A 23398-nucleotide genomic window follows, 5' to 3' on the forward strand; every position below is an offset into this window, starting at 1 on the left:
TAACATCTACCAGAAAGTAGATTCAAGTCTTAAGATAGGCCTATTAAAAATACATAAAAACAGAATAATGTTGAAGTTAAGACCCCTGACAACTAATATCAACATGTATTTAATTTTGCTGAAATGATTTGCCTTCTGTAAGTTTAAGAAATATTGCCGAGTGTCTTGTCATTTTATTACAAAAAAAAAAACATATTTAAGATATTTCCTAATTTCTCTCCCTCATGAGATAGACCTACCAACTAGTATTTTTTCTGACTATCAATTTTGTTTATGATTTATTAAGTTTTTAAATGTGTCATTCTCTTACAAAATCCGTAACTGAAAAATCTTTCACAGAATGATTTCAATTAATTGGCTAAAATGGGAAATGACAGTCACAAACCAGTTGGGTCACCTGCTACCGTCCTCCCTCCCACAGGTGTTAACCCACTTCACTTACTGTAGTATATAACCAAAATAGTAAAAAAAAAAAAAGGTGTCATATTATAGCTGACACCCTATTCTTTCTGCTGACATCTTTTAATCTTAATACAGAGTAGATATTTAACACAGGTTTTTTTTTAAACTGCACTGTTCTTAAGTAAAATGTTTTTGTGAAATGTTCAGGAGAAATTGTTAAAAGCAGTCCTTGTGCATAGAGTTGTATGGTTTCTTTAAACTTTGGAATCAATTATTTTTGTTTGGCATACATGTCAAGGTGAAAAATCTGAGTTTGGCCATAGCTCACCCAAATATTTTTATGTACATTTTCTTATTCATTCCTTTACACAGGTGTGTATAGGGTAGCTGTTGTGAAATTGTTAGATTACTTGTTAGATATTACTGCATGATCGGAACTAGAAGCACAAACATTTCGCTACACTCGCATTAACATCTGCAAACCATGCGTATGTGACAAATAACAATTTGATTTGAGTCTCAGCGTCGTTCTGTTACGATGGAATTGCCCCCAGACTGCTGCACGAAAGCCATGCTAGCTATTTAGTTCCCTAATTTAGATAACTACCACCTAACATGCGCCGACAGGATAGCTAACTACTGCTCCCACATTCCTCTACAGCATTTTCTACGAATCAAGAAAGTAAAGAAATTGAATAAACACGAGGCTTACCTGGGTAAGTCACTTCTCCATACGTATAAACTCCCGACGTAGGAGCAGGCAAGCAGCAAACAGGACAGTACAGACACCCAGCATATTCCGTCTGGAGGTACAAACTCGCCATTGCCGCGCCACACTTGGTTTGACATAAGATTTGGCGTTAAATCGTCATCCTCTACCATGGCGAGGGGACAGTGTCAATGGTTGTGTTTAAACGAAGAGCTTATGTCGTGGTGTAGTAATTCCTTGACCACTTTAATTCGTGAAAAGATTCATAAAAGCAAGATAAGAAAAATGTCAGTTCTCGCTCACATATCCTGGCGTTATAATATAACGTCATCACGTTGCGTCGGATGCACACCTTCCCATGATCAATGCACTGAGGATCAATCATAGGGTGCGTTCGTAAATTCACTTTGGAGTGCCAGAGAGCGCGCTCTGGGCGTTCGTAAATTCAGAGCGTTGTCAGATTGTCAGTTCGTAAATTCAGAGCGCACACTGGTCGCTCTGGCCGAGGAGTAGGGTTGATCCGAGGGTTCTGATCTCACAACGGCAATCAAGCACCCAAGCTAACTGGCTAAAGTTAGCTAGCTTGCTAGCTACCTCCAGACATATTAGGCAGTTTTCATATTATCCAGAGCGTTGGTGACTGTAACTGTTCTGCTGGGAACACTTGAATTACACTTTTTGCCGACGTTTACTGACACCGGCCATATTCAACCGGTGTTGAGCGTTCATAAATTCATCAGTTATTCTGCGCTCTGGCACACTCAGACGAGTGCTCTGACACACTCAGACGAGTGCTCTGAAATCGGAGTAGATAGCCAGAGTGAATTTATGAATGAACCCACAGAGAGCTGTGCTCGAATATACATACTAACAAACGGTATACTACATACTTAATGAGTATATACTATTAGTTAATTCTGGTATACTGTAAACGAACAGTATCCTTTCAATTGAGCGTACTAGCTTCGCCTGTCTACCGGAAGTTGATGCTGTTGCTATGCAACCTCTTGCTAGCTTGTTAGCGTAACAAATTACTAGCAATACATTTTATGACTGGGTGTGTTAAATTCAATCTGGTGTACCAGAGTGCGCTCTGGTTGTTCATAAATTCAGAGCGTTTTCAGATTGTCTGTTTGTAAATTCATGGCAGAGCGCACACTGGATGCTCTGGCCGAGGAATAGGGTTGACCCTAGCGTGCACCCAAGCTAAGAGGAGATTGCTTTGAAATCGGAGTAGATAGACAAAGTGAATTTACGAAAGCACCCGAGTGTCCACTGAGAACGCACAACGACTACACCACTTAGCTAAGAATGACGGGAATAAACAAGTCAATAAACGTTGGGTAGTTAGTTAGATAGCATATAGTTAATATACTGGCAAGTTTGATGTATTAGTAGTCAACTAACGTTACGTAGCTAGCTAACATACTGGTACATACTGCTGTAATGATATGCTAGGTGGTTCGCAAGGATAGCATAGCTAACAAATTGTCAGCTAACATAACATGTAAGGTAACTTATTTGAAAAGTCATTACTTTATTATATTGCTCAACATTTTCTTAACATTTGTCATAATTAATTAAAACAATGAATTATGCTCTCGTTGGACTTCGACTGCATATTTTCCGCCATTTTCTTCAAATCTGAAAACAATGTGAAGCCACGCCTTTCCTGACGAATTTTGGAGAATGTAGTATGACATCCGGGAACTTTTGGCATACTAACTATATCCATTCTATGACCAATAAGCATACTATGTACTCAATAGCACGGTTAGTGCAATTAGTATGAATATTCGAACACAACTGAGGTGTCATAATACCCATAAAACCTAGTGGTCAAACAGAAATGGTTCCAATTGTTTTCCACCATTAATTTTTCCGACAGGGTATTTTAGAAACATTTAAAATAAGGGCTGTGTCGAGTCTAGGCTTCCCCTAATGTGATGTTTTGATAACCATGTAAATCTCTCTCAGACAAGGTGACTTTTATCAATATATTTGGCTCTATTTACTCTCAGATTCAAAAATGCTAATTAGCATCAAAGTAGACATCATGCAAAACTACAAAGCCCTGCAAGCTCCTGCACGTCATCTCTAGCTGGCACCTTTGCTAACAGGTATTGTGTCAATTTAAAGCTTGCACAAGACACTTCACAGAATTGTCCATTTAAAAAAAACGTAGCCAATTTATTCATTGCTACATTTAGCTAATGTTAGTTCATCCAGAGATTCTTACCTTTTCATCAATTCGGCAGTCTTGTCCAGATCATCATGGCATTTGTAGTTCTTTATGATAGCCACATTAGCAGCTAATTAGCATTTCATTTTGGGGGGTGTAAATACAGGCAAATATATTGATAAAAGTCACCTTGTCATAGAGAAATTTACATGGTTATCAAAACGTCACACCAGTGTTTCTAAAATCCCCTCCCCTAATTGGAGTAAATTTATGGACAAAAATGCTTGTGTCACAGCAGACAACCAGCTTACGGACTGCCTGTATGAGTAAGCATCAGTCATGCAGGATTCATCTGTGCGACGGTAGACAGAAGTCTATTTAACAAGACTGTGAAGCACGCATTTTGAATGGGAGTATGTTTAAGTGTGAGGAACTTACTCATTAGGATTGTCTGTATTTACTCTTTGAAGTTGTAAACAGTATTAACGAAGTTGTGTATTTACCCTATAGGGGGAGGAGGAAGAATAGGAGGAGGAACAGGGGCAGGCAAAAGAGAAACAAAACAGACAGATTCCCAGTAGGCTCTAGCAAGGACACAGGAGGAGAACATAGAGGCCTCTTTAACAAGCACAGCAAGACCACAGCAAAACTACAGTACATGATGGGGAATAGGAAACTGGTTATATGGAACATAAAAATTGAGAATGAGATGCTGCAAACCTGTTGTTTGTGTGTGTGTGTGTGTGTGTGTGTGTGTGTGTGTGTGTGTGTGTGTGTGTGTGTGTGTGTGTGTGTGTCCATAATGTCTACTGTATACACACCATCATATACATAAAAACAGTACCAGTCAAAAGTTTGGACACACCTTCTCATTCAAGGGTTTTTCTTTATTTTTACTATTTTCTACAATGTAGAATAATAGTGAAGACATCAAAACTATGAAATAACACATATGGAGTCATGTAGTAACCAATAAAGTGTTAAAAAAATCTAAATATATTTTATATTTCAGCTTCTTCAAAGTAGCCACCGTTTGCCTTGATAACAACTTTGCACACTCTTGGCATTCTCTCATCCAGCTTCACCTGGAATGATATTCCAACAGTATTGATGGAGTTCCCACATATGCTGAGGGCTTGTTAGCTGATTTTTCTTAAATCTGTGGCCAACTTATCCCAAACCATCTCAACTGGGTTGAGGCCGGGTGATTGTGGAGGCCAGGTAATCTGATGCAGCACTCCATCACTCTCCTATATATTTTATATTTGAGATTCTTCAAAGTAGCCACCCTTTGCCTTGATGACAGCTTTGCACACTCTTGGCATTCTCTCAACCAGCTTCACCTGGAACCCATTTCATGAAGGTCCTGACAAACACATTGTTTCCAGAGGCAGTTTGGAACTCTGTAGTGAGTGTAGCAACCAGGAACAGAGGATTTTTGCACGCTAAACTCTTTGACACTCAACACTCGTTCTGTGAGCTTGTGTGGCCTACCACTTCAGGGCTGAGCCGTTGTTGCTCCTATAAGTTTCAATTTCACAATAACAGCACTTACAGTTGACCTGGGAAGCTGTAGCAGGGCAGAAATTTGACTAACTGACTTGTTGGAAAGTAGACTTTTGGCCATGTAGTGTATTTTCTGTTATTTTTCCTTGGAAAGAGGTAGCACATACGTTTTTAAGCAAGTCAACAACTTGCTCTTTCTTCAATTTTACAACCTCTATAATCACATCTCCCTATAAAATAGACCTGGGGGTGTTTCCCAAAAAAAGAATACATGATCATTCACACAGAATCATCTACACACTGCCTTGGCAACTGTACCTTCCTGAACAGCGCCTCTTTACAGTAGCCTACCAACTGTACTGTACAAGCATCATGCGCATGGGCTGGGATCAGCAGGTAGGTGGAGCCAGCACATTGTGCAAATCTTACGCAAGAATCGCGGAATCCTGATCAACCGCAGAGAGGCAATAATGTGGGCGATGGTGTGTCGGTGTTACTCCTGTGTTTTTTCCAAGGTAGAGTGCTAAAGAGAGATGGGCGTGACAACAGGCTGTCTGGACCACGAATAGTCTCCGGGAGGAAAGAGCATCTCGCAGTCTCCGATGTACCCGATGACAACGGAGAGGCAATGCCGACTGTCCGGTCCAATGGTTGTTCCATCCAACATACCTTCGCAGGTGGTGTTTTAACAACGGCACGACGTCCGATATTGAGGCCGCACGGGGATTGACACAATCCAAAAGGGAATAAAAAATCTAACGGACCTCCTTCGGCACACATTAGCGGGTATTTATTGATTAATTTGCCAACCTGTTCAATTAGGCTACTGTCCATCGATGTGTGTTTTGGTGCTGAAGTGGGTTGACAATTGGCCTGTCTTATGTCTTTTTTATTTTCTTACATTCATGATAGCAGATAGGATAGGCTATTCTGTTGTCTGTGCGTGTGTGCTTGCGTGCTTGGTGATGTCTTATTATTGTAGTATTTATTGTCTGTGCAGTGGATTCCCTCGTGTACTTCCCTGCCTCAAAGACTGCTGTGCTATGGAGCAGAGAAACGTTAAAACAAATTATTACAATGGGTAGGCTATTAAAAAAAACACTAACCTCAGTAGGCCTAAAGATATTGTAATTACCAGCCCATCATAATCACTTTTCACCATAACATGTCATTTTTTAATATAGCCCAATAGATTTTTCCTGCGATGGTTCTTTCAGCAAGCCTACATTAAACAAGGTTTTAATAGCTGCAATATTTATATCCAACTGAAATGTCATCTTCCATGCTATTACGGCTATGATTATTATGACCAAAATGACAAGTCCTTGTTAAAATTATTGCGTCTCCTTGGCTTTAGCGATCATAGGCGTCTGTCGTGAGCATAACAGAGGGAGACGCAATCCTCTGCAATCTGGCCCTTGAAAGCACAGAGCAGAACCAGCCATGATCATGTTCTCAGTGCCCAAGTCAGTGTGTAGCTTAGTTGGTTCACATTACATATCAAAATATGTTTAGCTTAGCCTTATCGCATAGCTGAAGGACTCTGAGCATAGCCTATTTATTCTGGTTAGGTGTTTGGCAAATTATGTGCTTTGGGGAGGCCTGCTTGCTGAGAAAAAAAAATCCTATACGCATGATGATAATGGGGAACAAGATGGCTTACAACTCTCTCAGACTTTGGAGTGCAAGTATACATTGTTGACCCTGGAAGTGTATAAATATTATTGAGCAGGTTTGGTTCCATTAGGGCCTCTTGTCCAACACACAAAAATATATATAATTGTTTAAGATAAAATAAGCTGTGTAGATAAAGATCTTTAGAAATAAACAAAGGTCCCAGTCTAATAAATCTGTGTTAATTTGCCATATACTGAATTATGTGCACAGTATAACACACACACACACAAGCGCACACACACACCCACACACACACATATTTTGCAGATGTTATCGCTGGTTTAGCGAAATGCTTTTGTTCCTAGCTCCAACAGTGCAGTAATAGCCTACCTAACAATACAAAGCATAGAATTAAGAAATATAAAAATATTAGAACGAGCAATGTCAGAGTCTGGAATATAAATACAGTACCAGTCAAAAGTTTGGACACACCTACTCATTCCAGAGTTATTCATTATTTTTAAAATTTTCTACATTGTAGAATAATAGTGAAGACATCAAAACTATGAAATAACACATATGGAATAATATAGCAACCAAAAAAGTGTGAAACAAATCAAAACATTATATTTGAGATTCTTCAAAGTTGCCACTGCCTTGATGACAGCTTTGCACACTCTTGGCATTCCCTCAACCAGCTTCATGAGGTAGTCACCTGGAATGCATTTCAATTAACAGGTGTGCCTTGTTAAAAGTTAATTTGTAGAATTTATTTCCTTAATGCTTTGAGCCAATCAGTTGTGTGACAAGGTAGGGGTGGTATACAGAAGATAGCCCTGTTTGGTAAAAGTCCATATTATGGCAAGAACAGCTCAAATAAGCAAAGAGAAACGACAGTCCATTATTACTTTAAGACATGAAGATCAGAAAATGTCCAGAACTTTAAACGTTTTTTCAAGTGCAGTCACAAAACCCATCAAGCACTATGATGAAACTGTCTCTCACGAGGACAGCCACAGGAAAGGAAGACCCAGAGTTTCCTCTGCTGCAGAGGATAAGTTCATTAGAGTTAACTGCACCTCAGATTGGAGCCCAAATAAATGCTTCACAGAGTTCAAGTAACTGTTCAGAGGAGATTGCGTGAATCAGGCCTTCATGGTCGAATTGCTGCAAAAAAACTACTAAAGGACACCAATAAGAAGAAGAGACTTGCTTGGGCCAAGAAACACGAGCAATGGATATTAGACCGGTGGAAATCTGCGATGTTTGCGATGTTTGGTTCCAACCGTCATGTCTTTGTGAGACGCAGAGTAGGTGAACGGATGATCTCCACATGTGTGGTTCCCACCATGAATCATGGAGGAGGAGGTGTGATGGTGTTGGGGTGCTTTGCTGGTGACAGTCTGTGATTTATTTAGAATTCAAGGCACGCTTAACCAGCATGGCTACCACAGCATTCTGCAGCAATACCCCATCCCATCTGGCTTGCGCTTAGTGGGACTATCATTTGTTTTTCAACAGGACAATGACCCAACACACCTCCAGGGTGTGTAAGGGCTATTTGACCAAGAAGGAGAGTGATGGAGTGCTGCATCAGATTACCTGGCCTCCACAATCACCCGGCCTCAACCCAGTTGAGATGGTTTGGGATAAGTTGGCCACAGAGTTAAGAAAATTCAGCTAACAAGCCCTCAGCATATGTGGGAACTCCATCAATACTGTTGGTATATCATTCCAGGTGAAGCTGGATGAGAGAATGCCAAGAGTGTGCAAAGTTGTTATCAAGGCAAACGGTGGCTACTTTGAAGAAGCTGAAATATAAAATATATTTAGATTTTTTTAACACTTTATTGGTTACTACATGACTCCACGTGTTATTTCATAGTTTTGATGTCTTCACTATTATTCTACATTGTAGAAAATAGTAAAAATAAAGAAAAACCCTTGAATGAGAAGGTGTGTCCAAACTTTTGACTGGTACTGTTTTTATGTATATGATGGTGTGTATACAGTAGACATTATGGACACACACACACACACACACACACACACACACACACACACACACAAACAACAGGTTTGCAGCATCTCATTCTCAATTTGAATGTTCCATATAACCAGTTTCCTATTCCCCATCATGTACTGTAGTTTTGCTGTGGTCTTGCTGTGCTTGTTAAAGAGGCCTCTATGTTCTCCTCCTGTGTCCTCGCTAGAGCCTACTGGGAATCTGTCTGTTTTGTTTCTCTTTTGCCTGCCCCTGTTCCTCCTCCTATTCTTCCTCTTCCCCCTATAGGGTAAATACACAACTTCGTTAATACTGTTTACAACTTCAAAGAGTAAATACAGACAATCCTAATGAGTAAGTTCCTCACACTTAAACATACTCCCATTCAAAATGCGTGCTTCACAGTCTTGTTAAATAGACTTCTGTCTACCGTCGCACAGATGAACCCTGCATGACTGATGCTTACTCATACAGGCAGTCCGTAAGCTGGTTGTCTGCTGTGACACGTGGGAGAAAGAGAGAGAGAGAGAGAGACAGACAGAGAGAGTGAGAGAGAAAGGGAGGGAGGGATAGAGAAAGAGAAAGACAGTGAGGACGAGTGACGGGGAGAGTGGAAGAGAGGAGAGCGGGATAGCGAGAGGGTGAGTAATAGAGGAAGAGGAAAGGAGAAAAAGAGAGGGTGAGAGAGAGAGAGAGAGAGAGAGGGTGTGTGTGGTACCGGTGAAGAGGTGATGAGGTGACTGAGCGGCCCACCTGTGTGTCTTCTTGTAAAGCCAGAGGGGTCAAGCAGGTAGGTGGAGGTGGCAATAACACAGAGAGATTACATAACGTATACTTACCAACAAAATACTATGAAGTCTTTAGTGGAACCTTAGGCCAAGTGTAGGCTGAACCCATTTGAACCATTAAGATATACGTATATTAACCTGTGCATTTTAGCTATTGAGATATGAACCCATTTGAACCTGACAAAGAGTAGTCTCAGTAAAGGAAGAGAACATCCTCAACTATGAACCCTCTTAAACAAGTAAAAAAGGAGCTTGGAACCAAAAATCAATGAGCTAAAAAAAAATGAAAATACACCAGACAAAGATACCCCAGTGTGACTCTGGGGGAATACAATGTGTTGTTCACTGAACAAGGGCCCCTTTACCGAGAAGATACAGATAAAACCTGGACTAAGATGTCGTATGGAATGGATGGTTGAACCTGGTAATGGATGATGTTGTTGCTGCTGTTGTCTCAGAGTTTGACTAAGCACTCTATTGGGATACCACAGGCTCTATTATGCCTGTGTGTCAGCTTGATGTGAAAGGAGGATTTCTTTACTCGGAATATTTGTCTCCTAGTGTAGAATATTGTTTGAGTGATTTACCTAACCTGATTTAAGGCGGAACCCTCTTGAAGTTTGTTGGAAAGACACACACACAATCTCACACGCGCACACACACACTTTCTCTCAGTCTCTGAGGTAGTATGTTGTTCCCGCTCCGTTAACGGCATCATAGCACCTGCTGCACAGCACAGCACTGGCCGGCCACAGCCTTTATCAAGCAGGCCCATTAGTACACAACGCCAGTGCTATCAGGCTTTGTGTCTGCTTCGATAAACAGGTGACACCTTGGCCACCATAGACCATGACCGACCATTGACTGGCAATCAATGCGATAACTCAGGTTTTGCCGACAGTGTAGTCTCATGTGCCTGTGCATACTGTGTAGGTTAGATAGCCTCGATCAGCTAGCATTGGACACGGACTGGAATCGAGGTGGTGATATGAATATAAACATAACAGTAGAGTTAGGGTATATCTCAGTTTATCTCCTGCCAAACATCTTGCTTTTCTTAGCAAGGTGCTAAATCTGAGTCCCTCGTTGCCATGTTTTCGTCGTGTTGCATACCAAGATAAAATGTCGGAGATAGTATCACAGATACCATGACAGTACAGTCATGTACAGCAGGAAATGTATTCCCAGCGATATCCAGTATCAGGAAGAAGCTGACACTAGGCAATACCATGGAATTCACTGCAGTACACTCTTAGAAATAAGGTGCTATCTAGAACCTAAAAGGGTTATTTGGCTGTCCCCCTAGGAGAACCCTTTGAGGAACCCTTTTGGTTCCAGGTGGAAGAACTCGTTGGGTTTCAAGAAGAACCCTTTTGTTTTTTCTTATGGGGCAAGACACAGAAGCCTTTTGGAACCCGTTTTTATAAGAATGTAGTAATAACCCTACTACAAGCAACGATAGTGGCACCACTGTGCAAACATTAGCACCGCTGCTACAAATGTTAAACCACAAACCATCACTGAGTGGAAATTGTCGCCTCTATAATCTTATACAACTGATATGATAGTGGCTACATTTCTCCAGACATGGGAGAAAATAAAAAATACATGTAAAAAAAATGTCTGGAAAGGAGTAAAATGTGATCAATGTTGTCAGGAATTCATAATTTATTCCTGAGATCATTTCCTGGTGTGTATATTTAGCTCTCTGTTCATTTGTTACTGGATGGAGATGGAAGAGCTTCACCCCTCCATTTCACTCCTCTCTCATTTTCCCTCTCTCTCTCTCTCTCTCTCTCTCTCTCTCTCTCTCTCTCTCTCTCTCTCTCTCTCTCTCTCTCTCTCTCACCCACACACACTCACCCTTCCTCTGCAGTAGGAGGAGAGAGAATTGTGGGTGAATTGTGGTGAAGAAGAGGGAGGGAGGGAGACATTTGGAGCCAGAAAGGGGGAGCTAAGGTTGAAGAATGTTCTTAATAAAACCAACCAAAGATAATATAATAAACGTTAGATTACGTTGTGATACCCTGTGTAATAACTGCAATGGAAATCGTGAAACATGTCGCTATGTTTCATTGTTTTCCTTTGTGTTTGTTGACCTGTGTATTATCAGTGGTCGCTATTCCTTTCCAGTCCCTATAGCTACCATCCCAGTCTTTTAATGTGGACTGCATTTCTATCTCTCTTTCTCTCTCTCTCTCTATTATTCCCTTTCCCTTTGTCTTCCTTTGTCACACAGCTTTTCTTTGTTCCTCTGTCTCTTTCTCTCAATAACCCCCTCCCACCCACCCACCCTCTCTCTCTCTCTCTCTCTCTCTCTCTCTCTCTCTCTCTCTCTCTCTCTCTCTCTCTCTCTCTCTCTCTCTCTCTCTCTCTCTCCACTCCCAGGTTGTGGCAGTGGGTTGATTAGAAAGTGCGTGGCAGAGAACAGGTAATCCATCACCCTGCCAAACCCCTGCACCGGCGAGCATGCGCACACACACACTGTCTCACACACACGCCCACGCACACCGTAAACTGTGTCCCCTCTCTCAGTCCCATCGTCTGTCTGCCTCCATCACTCCTATTCTCATTGTCTATCTCTGGTTTCCCATTTTGCCTTTGGTCTTAGTGCCATGCTTTATGTCTGTCTGTGCTTGTACACATCAGTGCAAGGTATCTTGTATCTCCACCTCTCATTTCTCTCCTCCTCCATCCATCCATCCATCCATCCATCCATCCGCCCATGCCGCCATGGTTTTTCTATTTCAGTCTCATCCTCCTCTCCCTACTCAACTCCTCCCTCTTTCTTTCACTCCCTTTCTACCTCCCCTGTGTCCATTCTTTCTCTCTATCCTACTCCTATAACACTCCATCTCCCAGCCATAGCAATGGAGAGCCGTAATGAAATGGCGACCGCCTGCCGAAATCCGCTCTCTGTCGTCCATCATCTCATTACGAGGGGATGTTCTCTGTGTTGGCCTCCGATTAGACGTGTTTATATCGAATAAAGTCTCATGTTCACGTCGTGGTGCAATTGACAACTCGCCGGAACAGCTGTGGTCCCCATGCTCTTGTCTGGTCTGGCCGTTCATTTTGAGAGATGGGGCTTTGAGGTTTGAATGCCCAAACCCAAGATTATATCGGATATCAGACACATAGACATAGAATGGGAATGTCAGTTCTAGTAAATCTATTTCTATGATCAGACAATTTGTACTTCTGGGGGAAGATAACATATAGCAGAGTTGGAATTCCAGTCTGTTTATAACCATAACATTATGTTCTTTGTTGTTGTGTAGGTATGCCATATTCATGATCCATAAATAGTGAACAAGGCATTGGTCTATTATGGCTGGCTGTGTGATGTCACTGGCTTCATTGGATTCGTTATGTAGGTGGTCTCGCCCACTTTTGATTGATAATAGGGTATTTATAATAAACATTGGCATAGAACCTGTGTTTGCCTCATTGCCAACACAGACAGGGAATGTAGAGATTGGTTTTACTTGTGTACATTTGCAAATGTCAAAGGATTTAAATGTAAATAGACGTTTTACTGTATATGTACACCCACTGTTTGAGGAGATAATCATCTTTCCTTTATTCATAATTCATGTGATGTGATGCTTGTTTCTGTAAAGCACCACTAGAATGTAACCCTGTGGTATTATACAATTGCATTAGACTATCATAGAAATGTATTTTTAGTCCAATTCCTTTAATGCCAAGTGCTTGTTTTCATTTGACAGTGCCCCCAATCGAACCATTGAAATGCCACAGCCAGCCAGGCAGCCATAAACCTTTTGTAAAAACTGAAAACCAATCATGTTGAACCCAGAGAAAAGTTGCAGCTCTCACAGGGTTTGTTAAGAATCTCGGACACGACAGAACATCGATTGATGGTTATCTGGTTGTTAACTTTAAAAGCTTTGGGAAACATGTTCTCTTGTTTTGAGTGATTCTTGGCCCTACAAAGGACTATAGTAACACTTGCCAATGGCCATAGAACTTGAGTTCATTTAACAATGGTAGGATATGTCAGATAGAGACACAATGTGGTACAAGCTGAGGCTGTAGATTTAGGCGTTTAACTCCCTGCATGAAAATGCTTGGCTCACTTGTACCCACCTAGCCCTATTCATTTTGCCTGTCTTGCGCGCGCACACACACACACACACACACACACTCTGCAAATGCACCAAGTCAGCAAAGAAGAGAGAGTACTTCTGTTTTGTCACATAATGTCACGCCCTGACCTTAGAGATTCCTGTTTATTCTCTATATTTTGGTTAGGTCAGGGTGTGACTAGGGTGGGTACTCTAGTTTTTGTATATCTATGTTTTCTTTTTCTTTGTTGGCCTAGTATGGTTCCCAATCAGAGGCAGCTGTCTATCATTGTCTCTGATTGGGGATCATACTTAGGCAGCCCTTTTTCCCACATTCAGTTGTGGGATCTTGTCTTTGTTTGGTTGCATGTATTTTTTTGCACGACGAAGCTTTTCGTTCGTTGTGTTGTTTATTGTTTTTTGCTGGTTTAAATAAAATATGATGAACCCAACTCACACTGCCCCTTGGTCTACCCATAACGACGAATGTTACACATAATGCAGAATGACAATTAGACATCCAAGTATAGCGACAGCATCATGATGACTGTCTGAGTAGGACCACAAATGCTGCGTCTTTGTTGAGGGCCACGTTACATTGATTAAGCCTACATATGATTTCTTAGCTATTTTAGGTGCAGGGGCCTTGATCCAATAATTACCAAACACAAATGGATGTTTTTTTCCTGACTTGACAAACTGTCATGTTAGAGAGGGTACTTCGCATGATCAGCACTAACTGACATTTCCCTTCATGCCGGTGACTTGAAATGAATAGAGACTTTTCGTGACGTTGTCCCGATTCAGAGGAGGGCGGGGGGGGAGTTTACAGGTCATGTGTATTTCAATATTGAACTCTTTGATGCGCTGATGATACATCGAGTGACCGCCTACAGCTGTATCCTTTTCTTGGTGGACTGATTGTCTTGAGTGTCTCCTATATCTCTTTCTGTCTCCCTCCCCCTTTCTCCCTCCCCCTTCTCTCCCTCCCAGCTGCGAGCCCACATTGTGGCCGGCGGGCATGGTTTTGGAGGGTAGCTCGGAGGCCCTGTGTCCCCCGCCCTCGCTGGAGCTGCGCCCGTCCTGCAACAAGAGCCAGCCCTCGCCTCCCCTGGGCTCATGCTCCACGCCTCACGACGGACTCTTCCCCGGGGACAAGGAGCCCGTCAAATACGGGGAGCTCATCGTCTTAGGGTGGGTAACCCGTCCCTCTATTGTGTGTGGTGGAGAGGTACCGGGCGGGTGGGTGTTTCTGTGCGTGTTTGCTTATCTGTCTTCAACAGTGGTCAATATGTACAACAGTTGCCCATACCGTTCATCTCATTCCAGACTGTGTTATAAACACCTTGAAGAAATGTTATTTATATGGGCTTATAAGTCTATGGTTGTGTACGCTCTTCAGCAATCCTTGTCAGTTAGAAGAACCCCCCCCCTTTCTACCTTCTTTACAAAGCTCCTAGACACACACAGTATCTATCTATCTTTCCGTTTCAGTGGCTCATAAAAAAAAGAGCTCATTTGACTCCCTTACAATGATGCCATTGTAAGAGTCTTGGGGCAGAATAGGCAAATTACACCCTCAGAGAGAGAGAGAGAGAGAGAGAGAGAGAGAGAGAGAGAGAGAGAGAGAGAGAGAGAGAGAGAGAGAGAGAGAGAGAGAGAGAGAGAGAGAGAGAGAGAGAGAGAGAGAGAGAGAGAGAGAGAGAGAGAGAGAGAGAGAGAGAGAGAGAGAGAGAGAGAGAGAGAGAGAGAGAGAGAATTGTACACATATCATATGTACACGGCTTACACCATTGATTCATACAGTGATGGTAAATAATAATTGTGGATTATGAGTAAGGCTGAATTTTCTATGGATTTTATTAAGAGGGAGTGTAATGCCAGCTGCAGACATTTTATGAGCCCTATCCAATCATGACATGGGCAGGTAATAGAACATAGGCAGACTAACCCATATTGGGAATATTCCCCCTCAGAAGCAAATTATTCTTTATGGATTGAGATTCAAGCCATTTGGTCCAGTTTTAAACGAATACTTCATCCCAAAGTTTGTCACATGTTCACATCTCATAGGTAGTCTAAAGTTGTAGTCTAGTTTGTTGTGTAGATCCAACTATATGTATTAGGATAATACATGTAAGCCTCAATCCCAACTGAATGGAAAGATAGGCTGCCAACTAATACAAATGTACAGTATATTTGGTTGTATATTGAATAAGTGTTTTATATTATGGCCCATACTGTACTCAGGCACAATGGTTCCTTGGCCAATGGGGATAAGGGGCGAAGGAGAAGTCGCCTGGCCCTCTACAAGAGACCCAAAGCCAACGGGGTCAAACCAGATGTCATCCACAATGTCTCCACCCCTCTGGTGTCAAAGGTGAGAGGTGACTGTCTAAATCACGTTAGATTTAGACAGTCTTTCACAGTATTAAACGCTATTTAATAACTCTATAAATGTTTACTCATTAACTCTAAAAACGTTCTGAATGCAGGAATGAATAGTACACGCTGTATGTACGACTCTATTTATATAAACGCTTACCACATATGGTACTAATACATTTCCAAGCAGGCAAAACTTTTGGGATGCCCTTTCCTGAGTAGCTGGCTATATGACCTGCTTCCTGTATATGTGTGTGTTCTGCATCGACAGGCCCTCAGCAACAAAAGCCAGCACAGCATCTCTTACACCCTGTCCAGGAGTCACTCGGTCATTGTAGAGTACACTCACGACACCAACACAGACATGTTTCAGGTGAGTCATCTTTTATATTACCTACACATGACATGCCAAGTCAGCCAGAGCCCCAACACTTCAGCACAACAATGACCTAGAAGCTGACAACGGAGTGTGTGCATCCTAAATGACAATTCCTATTTAGGGCTCTACTTTTGACCAGGGCCCATAGGGGTCAACATCTGTGCATTACATAGGGAATAAGGGTACCGTTTGGGGCGCACCCCGTCAGAATAGGAGCAAGGAGAGGGTTTATTTCCTGTGTGTTAGATAGCAGACTCCCTCTCTCCCCTCCCCCTCTCCTCTCCTTTCGGACAGCGACAGACTGCTCTAGCTGTCTATCTCTCATCCCAGTGATGAATGAAGGAGTCCAAACTCCTGCGGGCAGAATGGATCTGAGGTGCTGCAGGCTCCAGGGCTACGGTCCCATCTGTTCATCTGCCTGCTCTCTCTCTCTCTCTCCAACCAGGGGCTGTGATGAGGCTGCCATTTTATCTCCTGGCAGCCTGGGAGGAAACAAAACTTGTTTACTGGTATGTTGTGGGCATTTGTCCACAACACTCCAGATGATATCCTGACTTCAGTGGGAGTGAAATGGGATTGAGTTTTCTACCTCCCTCCTCCCCAAAGACATGTTTCCACTCATATACCCTATTCTATTCTATTCTACTCTATTCTACTGTACTTTATTCTATAATTCTATTAACCATGAATCTACCTCTATCTCCTATGTCCTACCTCGCCCTACAGATCGGGCGTTCTACAGAGAGCATGATTGACTTTGTGGTGACGGACACAGCGGGCAGCAGCACCAGTGGTGGTGGCGGTGGGTGGCAGGTCCAGGGGGCGGCAGGCGAGGGGGTTGGAGGAGGAGGAGGGGGGCAGTCGGCCCAGAGCACAATCTCCCGCTACGCGTGCCGCATAATGTGCGAGCGCAACGCCCCTTACACGGCCCGCATCTACGCCGCCGGCTTCGACTCCTCCAAAAATATCTTCCTGGGGGTGAGTCGCGGTGATGACCACAGTGTGAGTGACAGCATGGGCGACATCACACCCCGACCATGTCGATCGCAGTGATGAGCGTCACCATGTGTGATATACTGTGGAGATTGATTGAAGTCCGGGAGGAAATGGTGGTGTGGTGTGTAGGAGTTGTTAGTGGGTGTGTGAATGTTCACCATGTGGTCTGTTTCTTGGGCAATATTTATTAGAGGTGTATATTCATACACAAATTACCCGTCTGTACTGGACAAAGAAATTAGCAATCTCTTGTCACACACACACACACACACACACACACACACACACACACACACACACACACACACACACACACACACACACACACACACACACACACACACACACACACACACACACACACACACACACACACACACACACACACACACACACACACACACACACACACACACACAGGTGTGTCTTCTTCGCCTTAGGGCTATTGCCTCTCATTGGCTGGTTGGCCCAGCACCCAACCACAAAAACAGCCCTGGCCGCACTTTGTTTAGAGATAAGACTATCAATGGTAAATATCAATAGACACACGTCCGGGACGGCCAGGCCGCATTTGCTTTCAGGCTCTGAGGGCCACGGCTTTTTTAATGGATTGAATTTATGACAGCATTGTTGGATTCTATACACACACATTTGCACAAACGGCAGAGAAATGGGAATCAAGGAGCCGTGATTAAATTGATATGTGTGCAGTGGTGGGAAAAGTACTCAATTGTCATACTAGAGTAAAAGTAAATGCTAGACTTCAAATTCCTTATGTTAAGTAAACCAGACGGTACAATTGTCTTCATTTACGGACAGCCAGGGGCACACTCCAACAGTCAGACATCATTTACAAATGCAGTATTTGTGTTTAGTGAGTCCGCCAGATCATAGGCAGTAGGGAAGACAACGCGTTATATTGATAGATGTGCGAATTGGACAATATTGCTGTCCTTCCTGAGCATTTGAAATGTAACAAGTACTTTTGAGTGTCAAGAAAATGTATGGGAATAAAAAGGTACATATCTTCTTTAGGAATATAGTGGAGTAAAAAGTTGTCAAAAATATAAATAGTAAAGTAAAGTACAGATACACACATACAGTAAGTCGTTTATTGGGGTATGTGAGTGACGTGTGTGTTAGAGCTGGGAATTGCCAGGGACCTCACAATACAATATTATCACGATACTTCAGCGCCGATACTATATGTATTGTGATGTTCACGATTCTCACAATTCTGTATGTACTGTATTATGATTCAATACTGGGATTGTCCCAAACATATTTCTCACCATACGGTATGTCTGCTGCAGGGGGACAAGAGAGAGCCATAAGAAAATGAGTGTTGATCAGTCATGGAAATAAAAGTGAGGAAAACAAATTGGCTACCTATTTAAAAAGAAGATGAAGAACAAGCTATGAAGGAAAAATTGTTTTGGTGCCGCTACAGCAAACTAGTGCATAAAGAATATTGCGATACACTATATCGTCAAAAATAATATCCCGATATGTAACTGTATCGATTTTTTTTCACCCTGTCAAACACTTCTGTCTTTATCTGTGTGCAAGTATGTGCACGCGCGCGTGTGTGTGCTTGCCCGCACGTGTGAGTGTTTGCTAAAAACCACTCCAATCAGCAAACACAACAATACACTGCATTAAAATTACAGTGCAGTGGTCCAGTGCAGTGAAGTAGAGGGGGGTTGCTTGTGTTTGATCCATTCTGGCAGAGGCACTCAGTTCCCCCACTTCTCCCTGTCTTCCCCCATCCCCCTCGCCCATACAGGGAATGAGTTATCGAAGGGGTTCTGCGAGATGAACATGGAGTGTAAATGGAGAAAGAGAGAGAGTTGGCAAAGGAGAGATGGGGAGGCCATTTGGGGGGGAGGGCGGGGGGTGAATGGAGCGGGGGGGGGAGGGGCCATTGTCATTGTGGAAGACATTGGAGGCAGGAGTCCAGCTGTACTCATCTCCATCGATGGGAGTCGGCCCTAGGGTCAGAGTCAGACACACTGTACTGCCGCACCGCCAGCCTGCCACTGACCTCCACTAGCACTTCATTATGAGGGGCAGGAATGGCGGCCATATTGGATTAGATTAAGGAAGGTGGTAATGTTTTTGAAACGATTGACTGGTCAATGTGCGTCGTGTGCCAACAGTGACCAAGGGCAATGACAGGATAGTTCATATACCATACACAGTTAAGATATACTTACATATGTTTTACTGAATATCACACAAGAAATGTGTTTATTCTGAAAATGGTTTCGTTGACTACAAATATACAACAAAATGATGGCATCGATGACAATTATAGCATGACATCACATGCAACCTTGTGACACTAAAAATACAAACAAATAGGACAATGTGTCCACGTCATGACATCATCACGAGATAACATCCGGATGACTAACCTAACCCCACCACAGAGACGTGTATAATTCATCGTAGCATCGTAGCATGTGGCCGGTGCGCGGCTATGCTAAAAATACAGGGAAGAAACCTCAGAGCCCTCAATAGCTTAAGAGCTGCTAGCTGCTGTCAATGAAGCGAAGGCTGAATAACCTCCGCACGGCTCCCTCCTCTATAACTGGCACACACACAATGTCCTTGGCAGATAGCGGAGCCAGGCAGGCAGCTCGGCCCACTGCTACTGTGGAGGTGGAGAGGGAGAGAGGGATGGAGAGAGAGTGGGATGGATGGAGAGAGGGAGAGAGAGGGGATGGAGAAAGAGAGTTTATTCAAAATATTAGGACATAAATGTTCTGAAAGGCTTATACAATAACACTGGTTGAATGGCTTGTAGTCATGCCTGCTTTGAAATGTATGCCCACTGACAGAAAATATCTTAACACTGCCACTGCAGGGACTGAATGCCCTGCAATGTTTATGTGTGCTTGTGCATCGCTGTGTGTTAGTCAGTATAGTAGTCCTACTCTGGTCTAAATATAGCAGTGCAGGAAAGCAATGTTAGCTGTTTATTTTCTCTCTCTCTCTCTCTCTCTGTCTCTCTCTCTCTCCCCCACCCTTCATCTCTCTCCCCCACCCATCTCTTTCTCTCTCTCTCTCTCTCTCTCTCTCTCTCTCCCCCACCCTTCATCTCTCTCCCCCACTCATCTCTTTCTCTCTCTCGCTCTTACTCTCTTTCTGCCTCTTCCTCCCCTTCTACCCCCTTCTCTCTTTTTATCTTTCTCTGCTTTTATCCATCACTATCCCTCACCTTGGCTCTATGTCTGTCTGTTTGTGTGCGGGTCTCTCAGGAGCGGGCTGCCAAATGGCGAACGTCAGACGGCTTGATGGACGGCCTGACCACCAATGGCGTGCTGGTGATGCACCCGGCGGGAGACTTCGTGTCGGAGCCGGCGCCGGGCGTGTGGCGGGAGATCTCGGTGTGCGGGAACGTCTTCGCCCTGCGGGAGACGCGCTCGGCCCAACAGAGGGGAAAATTGGTGAGGGGGAGGTCGTCATCAGTGGCAAGCCACGGGGGGGGGGATAAAGCCTCAAACCTGTCTGGTTATCAGGACTACTGTTATGTCTGGAGTTATCTGAAGGACACTGAGATTAGACTATCCAACTATGAATGATAATTGGTGATATTTTATGAGTAAAATAATTGATCAAGGAAACATTATCTCATTATCAAGGCGATCACGTGTGTGTACAGTATATATATATATATATATATATATATATTCTACATTGTAGAATAATAGTGAAGACATAAAAACTATGAAATAACACATATGAAATAATGTAGTAACCAAAAAAAAGTGTTAAGCAAATCAAAATATATTTTATATTTGAGATTCTTCAAAGTAGCCACCCTTTGCCTTGATGACAGCTTTGCACACTCTTAGCAGTCTCTCAACCAACCTGGAATGCTTTTCCAACTGTCTGAAGGAGTTCCCACATATGCTGAGCACTTGTTGGCCGCTTTTGGCCCTTCAATCTGTGGTCCAACTTATCCCAAACCATCTCAATTGGGTTGAGGTCAGGTGATTGTGGAGGCCAGGTCATCTGATGCAGCACTCCATAACTCTCCTTCTTTGTCATATAGCCCTTACACACCCTGGAGGTGTGTTGGGTCATTGTCCTGTTGAAAAACAAATGATAGTCCCACTAAGCGCAAACCAGACGGGATGGCGTATCGCTGCAGAATGCTGTGGTAGCCATGCTGGTTAAGTGTGACTTGAATTCTATGTAAATCACAGACAGTGTTACCAGCAAAGCACCCCCACACCATCACACCTCCTCCTCCATGCTTCACGGTGGGAACAACACATGCGTAGATCATCTGTTCACCTACTCTACGTCTCACAAAGACACGGTGGTTGGAACCAAAAATCTCAAATTTGTACTCATCAGACCAAAGGACAGATTTCCACCGGTCTAATGTCCATTGCTCGTGTTTCTTGGCCCAAGCAAGTCTCTTCTTCTTATTGGTCCTTCGGTAATGGTTTCTTTACAGCAATTCGACCATGATTCACACAGTCTCCTCTGAACAGTTGATGTTGAGATGTGTCTGTTACTTGAACTCTGTGAAGAATTTATTTGGGCTGCAATTTCTGAGGCTGGTAACTCTAATGAACTTATCCTCTGCTGCAGAGTTAACTCTGGGTCTTAATTTCCTGTGGCGGTCCTCATGAGAGCCAGTTTCATCATCGCGCTTGATGGTTTTTGCGACTGCACTTGAAGAAATGTTCAAAGTTCTTGTAATGTTTCCGGATTGACTGACCTTCATGTCTTAATGTAATGATGGACTGTCGTTTCTCTTTGCTTATTTGAGCTGTTCTTGCCATAATATGGACTTGGTGTTTTACCAAATAGGGCTATCTTCTGCAGACCAACCCTAGCTTGATTGGCTCAAATGCATTAAGAAGGAAAGAAATTCCACAAATTAACTTTTAACAAAGGGTGGCTACTTTGAAGAATCTCAAAAATAAAATATATTTTGATTTGTTTAACACTTTTTTGGTTACTTCATGATTCCATGTGTTATTTCATAGTTTTGATGTCTTCACTATTATTCTGCAATGTAGAAAATAGTCAAATAAAGAAAGACCCTTGAATGAGTAGGTGTGTCCAAACTTTTGACTGGTACTGTATATATCTGTGTGTGTGTGTGTGTGTGTGTGTGTGTGTGTGTGTGTGTGTGTGTGTGTGTGTGTCTCTCTCTCTCTCTCTCTGAGGGGTTAAATCAAGGACTCCACAGTCAGGCTAAACATCTGATGAGCTTTAGAGTTTCCCAACTATGAGTTATGAATGATGTTTTGTGAATCAATCATTAAAGTTTGATTCGATTCTTGATGGTATGCGACAGGGTAGGATGATCACAGTGCCATAAAGTGGTCGTAGGATAGGGAAACAGAAGAAAAAAAAAAAAGTCAAATGCACACAAAAAGGAAAAAAATTATGCAAATAGTTATGGTTTGACAGTTACAGTATTGTCTGTACCTGTTTACGAATCCTCCCCTTAATCCTCCTCCCCACCCCGTTTCCCTCCAGGTGGAGAACGAGTCCAACACCCTGCAGGACGGCTCTCTGATTGACCTGTGCGGCGCCACCCTCCTGTGGCGTACCCCGACGGGCCTGCGCCGCACCCCCACCCTCAAGCAGCTGGAGTCCCTCCGCCAGGAGCTGAATGCCGCCCGGCCCCAGTGCCCCGTGGGTTTCAACACCCTGGCCTTCCCCAGCCTGGCCCGGCGAGAGATTGTTGACAAGAAGCAGCCCTGGGTCTATGTCAACTGTGGTCACGTGCACGGCTACCACAACTGGGGCTACCGGAAAGACAAGGGCCACAATGTGGGCCCCGGGGGGACGGCTCCGGCGAGTACCGGGGAGAGGGAGTGCCCCATGTGCCGGCGCGTGGGCCCCTACGTGCCCCTGTGGCTTGGCTGCGAGGGCGGGCTGTACCTGGACGCTGGGCCACCGACGCACGCCTTCTGCCCCTGCGGCCACGTGTGCTCTGAAAAAACTGTGGCGGGCTGGAGCCAAATCCCGCTGCCGCATGGAACGCACGCCTTCCACGCCGCATGCCCCTTCTGCGGCACCTGGCTGACAGGCGAGCAGGGGCACATCAAACTCATCTTTCAGGGGCCCGTCGACTGAGACTGGAGCTGAGTGGCTGAGATAGGGGGCAGGGTAGAGGGAAGGTGGACTGGGGAAATGTATAAAAGGACTGTCTATAAGGAAACGTGAAGGGACAAGAATAGCAAAGACTGTCGAAATGACGATGGACTGAACTGAAGAAAAGAGGCAAACGTGATGGAAGTAGATGATGCATAAATGGCATTTGAGTTGTATTTGGGGAAGATGTAAATAAAAGGTGTTGAAATGAA

General features: G+C 43.5%; 2 protein-coding genes across 6 annotated transcripts in view; one reads left to right on the forward strand and one right to left on the reverse strand.

Annotated features, from left to right (window-relative positions):
* Positions 1 to 1470, reverse strand: part of LOC106577518 (CAAX prenyl protease 2) — a 21244-nt gene extending 19774 nt beyond the window's left edge. Inside the window, exon 1 of the mRNA XM_014155614.2 lies at positions 1115 to 1470. Within this exon, the coding sequence (XP_014011089.1) occupies positions 1115 to 1284 (170 nt within the window). The 5' untranslated portion in view covers positions 1285 to 1470. The remainder of the gene's footprint in view (positions 1 to 1114) is intronic.
* LOC106577516 (E3 ubiquitin-protein ligase pellino homolog 1) lies at positions 948 to 23398 on the forward strand. 5 transcript variants are annotated; one of them, XM_014155608.2, is made up of 8 exons: positions 5206 to 5585; positions 11598 to 11640; positions 14291 to 14491; positions 15548 to 15677; positions 15945 to 16055; positions 16788 to 17039; positions 20321 to 20509; positions 22566 to 23398. In XM_014155608.2, exons 3-8 carry the CDS (start codon positions 14319 to 14321, stop codon positions 23166 to 23168), a joined length of 1458 nt encoding a protein of 485 aa, XP_014011083.1. In that variant the 5' UTR covers positions 5206 to 5585; positions 11598 to 11640; positions 14291 to 14318; the 3' UTR covers positions 23169 to 23398. The 5 variants fall into 5 exon arrangements, with proteins under 5 accessions (XP_045557266.1, XP_014011083.1, XP_014011084.1 ...); XM_014155611.2 differs by having other exon boundaries at positions 5208 to 5585; positions 15954 to 16055; XM_045701310.1 differs by lacking the exons at positions 5206 to 5585; positions 11598 to 11640 and adding an exon at positions 948 to 1118.

The sequence above is a fragment of the Salmo salar genome, chromosome ssa18 (assembly GCF_905237065.1).
Source record: "Salmo salar chromosome ssa18, Ssal_v3.1, whole genome shotgun sequence".
NCBI lineage: Eukaryota > Metazoa > Chordata > Actinopteri > Salmoniformes > Salmonidae > Salmo > Salmo salar.